This window comes from Anguilla anguilla, chromosome 5 (assembly GCF_013347855.1).
Source record: "Anguilla anguilla isolate fAngAng1 chromosome 5, fAngAng1.pri, whole genome shotgun sequence".
Lineage (NCBI taxonomy): Eukaryota > Metazoa > Chordata > Actinopteri > Anguilliformes > Anguillidae > Anguilla > Anguilla anguilla.
Window position 1 is genome coordinate 12,790,183 of NC_049205.1, and position 10,388 is coordinate 12,800,570.

At 48.3% G+C, this 10,388-nt stretch overlaps 1 protein-coding gene across 1 annotated transcript; it reads right to left on the reverse strand.

Annotated features, from left to right (window-relative positions):
• Positions 1 to 3,931: 3,931 nt before the first annotated feature.
• mogs (mannosyl-oligosaccharide glucosidase) lies at positions 3,932 to 10,273 on the reverse strand. The gene is made up of 5 exons (XM_035417505.1): positions 9,980 to 10,273; positions 8,890 to 9,262; positions 7,660 to 7,883; positions 6,385 to 6,578; positions 3,932 to 6,051 (listed from the first exon to the last, which is right to left on the reverse strand). The coding sequence occupies exons 2-5, from the start codon at positions 9,245 to 9,247 to the stop codon at positions 4,287 to 4,289; spliced, it is 2,541 nt and encodes an 846-aa protein (XP_035273396.1). The 5' UTR covers positions 9,248 to 9,262; positions 9,980 to 10,273; the 3' UTR covers positions 3,932 to 4,286.
• Between the last annotated feature and the right edge of the window lie 115 nt (positions 10,274 to 10,388).

Here is a 10,388-nt window from a genome sequence, read left to right on the forward strand (position 1 = left end):
TGGTGGGGATCAGCGCGAGTTACACATACGTCGGACGGCACCACACGCTACCCGAGGCACTCTGCCTCCCAAAAATCGAGTGAAAAGGGTCAAAGGCTGTTCCCCACACTGGCCCAGAGGCATTGTTCCTATCTCTTCAGTGGGCCCACAATCGCAATGCCGTGGCATAGTCACTGCACCTAATGATGCAGTTTCAACCTGAAACAATTACAGCACTAACTTCAGCAGCAGAGAGACGTAGACACAGCAAATTGCACAGGATCAGGGTTGCCAGGTGGGGGGATTTTTCCCCCGACTGTAGGAGCTTGTGAAAAGCACGCAGTGGAGGTTTCAGTGTAAATGTGTATGGGAGTCAGTAGAAGAAAGGTCCCAGATAGCAGCTGCTCAGAGCTGACACTCCATTGACTAGGAGGAGTGCTTCAAGTGGGGGGGGAGTGCATCACACCTTAAAAAACCCAGTGAACTATATAGTGGAATATAAAAGGTAGGGGGAAAGGGGAAAACAGTGCATTCTTTCAATTTGTGGGGAGTAGAGATGGGCCTCCATGAAGATGAAAGCAGGAAAATGGGAGGCAAAGCCAACTTCTGCAATCACTCTACTGTCCCTTTGCCCTCTAGTGGTTACACTGCACTACTGCTACCAAGGGAGCCATACACCACTTCAAAATATCTTCTGTCTTGTTCACTTTGCATTACAGGCATTTAGCAGATGCTCTGATCCAGAGTGACTTACAGAACCTTCTACATAGCATTTACATTGGATCCATTTATACAGATGGATAAATACTGAAGCAATGCAGGTTAAGTACCTCACTCAAGGGTGACCACTGGAACCTTATATTCATTATTTTATCTCAAATCCAATGTGCGGGAGCACAGAATATAAATTGTGTCACTGTGCAAACCCACATACTGCACTGCATAAATAAATGGGGATATGTAGAGCTTTTAAAATGGCTGACACTGCTTCTTGCAGCACCAAATTCTTCAGATCATATACCATAATCAAAATTATTTAAAATAAGATGCATAGCAAACAAACAATAACAAAGGAATAAGATTGCAGCATGATGTTTTCCAAGTGGATACAACAGCACCTCGCAACAGAGGCACAAGGTTTAATCCCCTCCCCCGAGACTCTTTTGAATGTACCTGCCGCTTCGCTTCTTGAAAATATATCTATTTTCAGTCCGGCTAACCTGAGTGTATGAAGCTTCACCTTGAACCAGGCAGGTTTTCAAACAGAGCATTTCAGAGCATAAAAAAAAAAAAATCAATTGTTCCAGACCGCACGGAACCCGCAAAGCCAACGTCAGCGCCATCAGGCTTCTGAAAATGCCATTGATGTAAAAAAAAAAAAAAATGTCAGCGTGTGTGCATGTGTGTGTGTTTGGTTGGGGAGGGGGGGGGGGGGGGGGGGGGAGGCTGTGTGCAGTTTTTTTGTCCAATTTAGCAGCGGGGCCTCACAACATCTCGCCATGGTAACGAGGCCCGGTAGAAACAATGGCCCGCGGCTGACTGACGTCAGGCGCTGTCCTTCACGCGGGTACGAGAATGACAAAGCCCTGGCGGAGAGCAGGCTCCCAGACCGGGCCCCCTGACTCCACACGCCTCTGACTCAGCTCTCGCTTCCACCCGCCAAGGCGGACCGGGGTCCAGCGCCGGGCGCCAGATACCCCATTTTCACCCATCTGAGGCTCGCTCATGCACCACTCGCGTGCTGTTCTGCCGCCGCTCGCGCCGCTGACTCCTTCAGGGAGAAAATGAGGGGAAGAGCACTTGCTCAACGTGTGCCATTTGTGGCTGATATCTGACACTCTCCCTGGTCAGAAGATGAGGGGCCAAGTTACACATATTGGTGCAGTGAAGACTTTTTAACCAGAACTTTTATCACCGTAACACACAGTGCATGAATTGGAATATGACACAATTCCGGTATATGACAGGCTGAATTAGAATGAGCACCATTTGAAATATATTTGACCCATACTTGATCCAAATGTGTCTGTATCTAGAAATTGTGTTGACGCAAAGTAAAAGGCAAACAGGGACATAAAAGCTGCAGTATGAAACTTTTTCAATAAAATATGACGATACATCTGCCGCTAACTGTGAATGAGATTCGGTGGGAAATTCAGCAACCTCAGGTCATATTTAAGTCCTCTAAATTCACATTTTAAATTGGCGTGTTTGGGCCAAATCAGTGACATAGTGTCCTCTGTGACTGAGACAAATGAAAAAAGGAATTTGTTAATGGCAATCCAAAATAACAAAAGCTAATTTTACAGAGCGCATTTCAAGTCAAGTGTAACTTTCCCAAGGCGATGGGAACTAAATAGATAGGGCTAAAAGGAATGAAAGTAGACATCCAGCCAGCAATATTTCTACTCATATGTCAATAAATTCCATTTACCCGAATGGCAAAGATTTTATCTAATTTTTCATCTGTAAAATTTGATGCTGTTCAGAGGCAGACATTGTGCATATTGCAGCTTTTAGTTTAAATAGACTGAGGTTACGTAAATGATATACAACATATTTGTCAGACCACCTTTTAAGTAACAGATTACAGGTCAGGGCATCCCACAATGTAAAGAATACAGAATGTCACAAAAAAGTTCAGAGTTAAATTACAGTACCTAAAGAAAGACTATGCAACCTCTTCAAGATGGGCGAAATATAACCAGAAGACTTCATTCGGGTTGTTAAAAATTAACGTTTTGGTTTGGGGGCACAGGTGGGAAAAAAATCAAAGGCTAAATCACACAGACAGTATAAATTATTCTTCACAGGACTGAATATCTGGAATAGGTTAAGAGGATGGGGAGTAAAACGAAAGACCCTGGCGTGGACAAAACCAGGTTCGAAACACTGTTGGTCGCATTCAAGACAACAGGCAAAAATTAGCCAGGATGGCCTCTTCTCATCATCAAACATTACCATTCTCTTACATAAGACTCAAACATATCTCTGATCAAGGCAGTCAGAAGGGAATAACGTCACTCCCAATACTAAAGTAACGGGTTTGCCGCACAAATCGTTTACTTTGAAATCATCGTGCCGTTCTTTAAAAACCAGCCCCACGATGCCCAGAGTAGCGCTGAAGTATAGGCCTGGAGGCTGTAAGCAGTCAGCAGCGGATAACACACACAAGACTTTGGACTTTTTTATCCGTCGACTTATTTCAAAAATAGTATAGGAAGTGCCATTCTTCCCCGCACTGCCTTCAGCGGGACTATGTGGAGATTATCAAGTACTGCTCTTGTTTTTTTGTGGGCTGGAAGTAGGAAGGCGACCGCAGATATTTTTGTAACCGATTTGGATGAATAAATTTCTGTCTCACAATACGAATAAAACACTGGGAGTGTGGCGTTCCCAAACAGGCGCTGGAAATTAACGTAAGCTACGGATTATTGGTTTATACAATATCAATATGCATCTGTCTTTACCGAATAAACACTGAAATAAAATAAGCAGACATTCAAAAGATGCTCCCGGTTCACTTCTATACTTAACAGAAGCCGAGAAAAGTAATCTTCTGTTCACACATGCTTAAACCATTTATCCAATAAAGAACAATACAATTATTTAAATTCAACCTATTCATAGCACTTTTAAACCAAGGTTTTGGCAAACCAAAAACTGAATTTTCCATCTCACTGTTTTAAATATAATATGTACCCCAACCAAAATGGATTCTCTTGTATATTAACCCAAGAGACCTTGAGGAAAAAATTTGCACATGAAACTTTGTCCTTTCTGCAACAGGTATTTTTATCCGGATGAAATCTGTGCTTGTTCAGTATAACCCCAGAGGTCGGGAGTTTAAAAAATAAAAAAAAATACTGTTAATAGGGTTTCTAAGCCAGATTTTTTTTAAAAACTCTTTGTCCAAGAGCATTTCAGCCATCACAAAACCATCCACACAAAGAACGGGGTCAAGAGTACTTTAATTCACTGTCGTGAGAAAAAGTAGCTACAACACAAGAGTTTGAGACACTGCGATCGCTGAGTTGCTTCGAGAGCACACAAACTGAGTAAACATTCCCCTCCCCCCTGGCCTTCGGCAAAATTTGCCAAGTTTATTTGATCGTTAAAAACGCTTCTGTATAAAACACACCGGGAACAGTTTAAGGAGAAAAATATTTTTTTTTTGCTTTTTGCTTTAGTAACAATTCAGCATGATGATACGAGAGAGGATGATTTGGGGGGAGGGGGGTAGGGGGGTAAGCCATGGCACATTTGATGAGACTGAATTTGGAAACAGGTGCAGACGGGGCGTGGCTTCAGAACTGCTCAGCCATCATTAACACAGTCAGGGCGGACCAGCCGGTGAAGGGGTGGCTGCCCTGCCCCCTGCCCGTGCTGTCGTTGTACTGTTCCCAGATGTAACCCGTTTCCACGTACTGTCTGTAAACGTTGCTGACCACGTTAGTCCTGAGCTCCTGGTACAGGGCGGCCGCCGTCTCCTGGTACGGCCCCTCGGCGTTGCCGTAGTGATGCAGGGCCCTGACCGCCAGGTAGTTGATGTTGATCCATATGGGGCCCCGCCAGTAGGGGGCGTCGTGCTCCGTGTTGCGCTTCATGTACAGGGGGTCGGCCTTGGAGAGCGAGCGCAGGCCGTAGGGCGTCCACAGCTTGTCGGGGTCCCTCAGGTCGCGCAGGACGTGCTGGAGGCGGGGCGAGTCGGGGCGGAGCACGTGCAGGAGGAAGGGGAAGAGGCTGACGTAGCCCAGGGCGTTGACGTACTGCGGCTTGGGGGCCCTCCGGACGGCGCGCACCAGCCTCGCCACGGGGAACTGGTGCCGGGGCTGCCCCGGCGGCACGTACACCTTCTCCTGCTGCAGGGACACGGCCTGGGTGTGGTTGCCGAAGTCGGCGAAGGCGCGGAGCTGCTCGGACCAGTGCAGCTCGTCCAGCAGGCCGCCGTCGCTCAGCGTCCGGTGCGTGCGCTCGTACTCGCCGTGCGGCTCGCCCAGGAGCCGCGCCACCCGCGCCATGACGCCCGACGCCAGCGCCATCCAGCAGTGCAGGTCCACGTGCCGCTCGTCCGCCGAGGGGTGGGACGCCCGCGGGTAGTCGTCCAGGCCGGACGTCAGCGTCTTGGGGTTGAGGAACAGGTTGGTGTCCTTGTCCCGGCCCCGCCAGCGGTAGGAGTTGGGCAGGGGCCCCGTCTGGGTGGTGTTGTACCACTCGAACCAGGTCTGGAGGCGCGGGAAGAGCCGGCGGAGGAAGGGCACGGTGGCGGTGGAGGCCTCGGGGCTCCGCTCCAGCTGCTCCAGCAGCTCCTGCAGGGCCAGGAAGAGCGTGGGCGGGTTGGCGTTCTCGTTCCGCTGCACCACGAACTCGGCGGGCACCTTGCTCCGGGCCTCGTCGCCCAGGATCTGCTCCCGCGGGATCCAGCCCTCCACGTTGATGAGGTCCAGCCAGTGGCCCGTCGCCTCCCGGGTCACCTGGGGGTCCCACTTGGAGAGGAGCAGCTGGTGGAAGCCCTCGTCCCACAGGAAGCCCCGGGGGAAGAAGGAGCGGGACGGGACGGCGGTGAACAGGGCGCCCTCCGGGTACAGCAGCGGGTACTCGTTGTAGGCCGACTGCACCACCGACTGGCCGTGGAAGTAGCCCATCCCGCCCAGCATGTTGCTGAGCGCCGCCTTGCTGAACTTCACCTGGCTCGGAGAGAAGCCCCGCCCCTGGAGGCCGAAGGTCCTCTCGAACTTGAGGTCGAAGGCGGCCTTCCTCTTCTCCAGCTCCTCAGTCATCGCAGCGCCCACCAGCTGGCCGGGCCTGTCCCGGAAGCTTCCGGACTCGAAGAGGACCTCCACCTGGAACGGGGTCTGTACGGTCACCTGGTGGACCACGAAGTCGCTCTCCTTCCGGGTGTCGGCGTGCTTCTGCTGGTGCTGCTGGTGGGGGGGCTTGTAGGTATCCACGGCGATGTAGGGCCTCTTCTCGCCCGATGGCAGGCTGAAGACGAACCTCCGGTTCAGGCTGTTCCTCACGATGTCCGTCAGCTTCTCCAGGCCCTGGGTCACGGTCTTCAAGAAATTGTAGCTGGAAATCAGAAAGGCGACATTAGAAAAGGACAAAAATGAAAACTTCAAAAACATCAGAATATTTATCTTTAAAAACACGAAGTAAAGCTCTAGCTATAATTGAGAACTTTCTTACTGCAGAATTATCTTATTCTACAAAATGTTTGTTTGAAGAAAATAACAGTCTTTGTAGAACAAGAGATTTTGAGGAAATGGGAAATGAAGAAATAGCAAACAAAATCTTTGTTTCCAGGAATGAATTATGGCGCGGCTTGAGGAGGATTCTTTAGTTGGCGGCACAGGCGTCTCCTCGGTGGAGGTCACATGTGCCCGAGTGTGCCCAATCGCGTACCTGGCGTACTTGGCGCTGGCCGCCTCCCCGGAGGACGGCTTCTGAAAGGTGACCTTGAAGTTCCCCAGCTCCTCGGAGTAGCCCGTCACGGAACCCAGCCGGTTCCTCTCCTCGACGTGAGCCTGGAGGGAGCCCTGGGTGTCCGTGGCGACGTAGAACATCAGCGAGATGACGGGCGGCTGGGCGGCCGAGCTCTGCGCGAGGAGGGCACGAACGCACATTACATTACAGGCATTCAGCAGACGCTCTGATCCAGAGCGACTTACACAACTTTTTCCATATACACTGCATCCACTTACACAGCAGGATATATACTGAAGCAATGTAGATTAAGTACCTTGCTCAAGGGTACAACGGCAGTGTCCTACCTGGGAATCGAACCAGTGACCTTCTAGTTATAAGACCCACACTGCCGCCCGGATGCGGGCACGCAAGAAATCATCGAAGCAAGCGGCATGTACACAAGGCTGGGACAGAACATTCAGCCACGCGCTCTCATGACACAAACAAGAGGTCACTCAGAGAACTGTGTCATCAAATCAAACACATTAATGAATCACGCGAAAAAAAATGAGCAGCCCTTTTGAAACGGTAGTGAGTGTGCATTTCATAACATTTCCACTCAGTTCTAGAGAGCACAACCTTAGTCACACAGCATGAGGTAACTGCGAACAAAGGAAAAAATATAAATAAATAAAAAATCAGACGGCCCTGACTCACTTCTGGCCTTCTTTTCTTTTTCCCACAACATACCCCCCCCTTTTTCTTATTACTTCTTTCACAAATTGGAATGTGAGGTCATATGTGAAGGGCCTTCCCATAACGGCAACTTCAGAGAGTGTGGATTAGCACATCTGAGCCCCAAGTCCAGCATGCACCAAGTCACTGCTTCTCTTCACTATGCAATATAGAGCACAGGCACCTGATGACCCATAGGAGGCACTCCTGAGTCCTGCACAATAAAACAGATACCCTCTAGGCCAAAGCCCCTATTTGGGCCACCAGCCACAGGCACCACTGCCACAGTCAGGATTTGACAGCACTGCCACAGTCAGGCTTTGACGCCAGGACCTGATTCCATGTCACAGGAGCGGCGGCTAGCACTTTAGCGGGACGTGCCACATGTGGAGACCTCAGCTCCATCGCTAGCAAATTCACTCACGTGTAGGCCAGTGAACAGACGGAGTGGACAGGCAGAAAAGGGGTGCATTGGGTGTAGAGGGGGACGGGGACATAAGGGGTACGGGATAGGACGGGGCACGGCCTCTCGCTCACGTGCTGTTTGGCGGTGACCCTCCAGGTCCAGTCCCCGCCGTGCTCGCCGCCGGGCCTCTTGACGAACTCGGTGGTGAGGGTGAAGTCGCTGTCGCGGATCTCCTGCACGCCGAAGCTGAGGCCGTCGTGCATGAGCCAGCCGTAGCTCGGCAGCCGGTCGCCCTGCTCGCACGTGTGCCGCAGGTTCACGTCCGTCTCCGAGAACTGCCGCAGCCACATGAGCCCTGCCGAGATGCGCAGAGGCAAGCCGGGGTCAGGAGAGCCCACAGTTCCCCTACCCTGGTCCTGGAGAACCCCTACATTACATTACATTACATTACAGGCATTTAGCAGACGCTCTATTCCAGAGCGACTTACACAACATTATCACCTACAGCAATGTAACCACATCATACATCCATTTATATAGCTGGATATATACTGAAGCAATGCCAGTTAAGTACCTTGCTCAAGGGTACAATGGCAGTGTCCTATCAAACCTGCAACCTTTAGGTTACAAGCCCAGGTCCTTAGCCATCATACTACATTTTTGTGGTTCTGCAGCTTGTAGCCCCACACTGTTAACTGTAAAAACCCTGTACAGTTACTTTTTTTTACACCAAAGGTGTTTATTGAGCTAAGAGACTAAGATATGCACTTTTTCAAATTTACAAACAGGTAAACTGTATAATTTCCTTTTGATGGGTAGTATGTCATTTCTAAACATGCGCGCTGGAGGTCTGACATTGTGTGCCTATATGGCGGTGTTTCTCTAGGGAAGTTACCTTGATTGGCAGCCCACTAAATCGTCACACCTCCGATTAATTCAAATGCAAATGCACGTTATAAAAGAAACATGGACCTGTAGTCAACCTGCCTGTCAGTCAACATTTGTGTTTGACTTGCCAATAAATGCAAGCATTACACTTTTTCTTTACAAACCCAGGTTGGCGAGTGAGTCTTATTAATTGCTTAACTCATAAAATGGAAAGAAAAATAGTTATGCCTTTACATTTATTATTTATTTATTTATTTATGTTTTAAGTTTGATGGGCAATGAAAGGTGCAGATACTTGCAGATGTTTGTGATGACTCGTCAGCTTAAAAGATATTTTAAATCCTAATAAATTGGAACTATCACTTTAAGGACTTTTAAAGGACTTTAAGTTGACTGAATCCCAGTCATAGTCTCCAAATGTGCAATACCAAATCCTCTATCTTCATATATAGGGCTGGCTAAGAAGCTGCTACCTGTCACAACAGATCTGGGGCTCCTCGTTTTCATCCCGAAATAAACCTGGGGGCGATACGATCCCCAGAACCGTTCGGGAGACACGGCAGGACTAGTGCTGTTGTCGTCCAGAACCCGAGGCGCATAATGAAGCGTCACAACTCTCTTGGCAAGTGAGTTTCGCATGTAGAGAGCGTAGAAGAACCAGGTGAGGCTGAAGATGCAGAGGCCGATGGATATATTGATGAAGAGCTTTCCGATGTCAAACTTCTTCTTCTTCTCCTTCTCCTTGCGATGGGGAGCGGAGCTTTTCTCTTCCTTCCTGTGTGGGACGGGATCGCTCGGCAGCACCCTCTTCCCATGCCTCTGCCTGCCCATCCTTCCCTTCACAACCTGTGAGCCGAGGAGAAACCGCTCTCTCATCAGCAATTCAAAAAAGGTCCAATAGCTGAAACCAGCTATCTCTGGAGACATCTAAGAGCAATCGCAGTCACAACACCACGACACTCGTACCAAGGCTTCAGAAGTGAGCATCTGCCTCATATCTCGGTCAGCTTTATTTGAATCGAAGCCAATAAAAGTAAAAGTTAAAAGTTAAACTTAAGCTTGTTTACGTATTCATGTTCTTCAATGCATCAACTTCCGTGGAAATACAGAAAAAATATAAGCCATCGAACTGCTGTACAGCTAGCCAGCTAATTACCTATCAAAAATCTATTGCAGGCGAAGTAAAGCTTGTAGCAAGCAAGCTCATGTCATGTTACTACTGGACTACAAACATATAGCCGGCTAGCTAAACGCAAGAACATTTACATATTTAAAGGGAACATTTAAAACTGCTTTACGAAAAAAGATCCATTTCCTGTTAATAAAGCTATGAGCGGTTACATTTAGCGAATAATACTGCGTTTTGTATGGGTAATGAATGGTTTCCAAATAGGAAGCTGGTAAAGTAGCAATCACTTGCTCTAGCTCCCAGACAGCTGTACATATCAAAAACAGCAACCTAGTCCACAAAACGGACGGGCGAAAGACAAACATGCGTTTAATTTTATATATAGTTTGAAATTGCATGTAAAAAATTATATCGGATTTTTTTGTTAAATGTACCTTAAAAATGTATGAAACTCCAGGTGTACATTATCAGTTGTGCTACTTCCTGCTCGCCTCGCTTCCATCTGGTACAGACGTGTACGAACTACACACGGTGCAATAATATTACGTCATCATTCAGGCGTACTACTTATTAAATATTTAAAAATATATTTGCGGGATAATTATTCAATACTGTTTACATCATTTCTACTTTGCTATCTATGGCGGAGCTTACATTCTTGCCGAAGCGCCACAGCTTTAGCAAAAATAATCCGCATGTCATTCAGGCGTTTATGAATGACGCCATTTTATAATCACGTGACAGCCACATCGCCTGTACGTTTATGAAGCGGCTCTCTTCGGAATATTTGTGCCAGCACCTGCACGGTACGGGAAATACTCATAGAAAGAATTGACCTGAAAG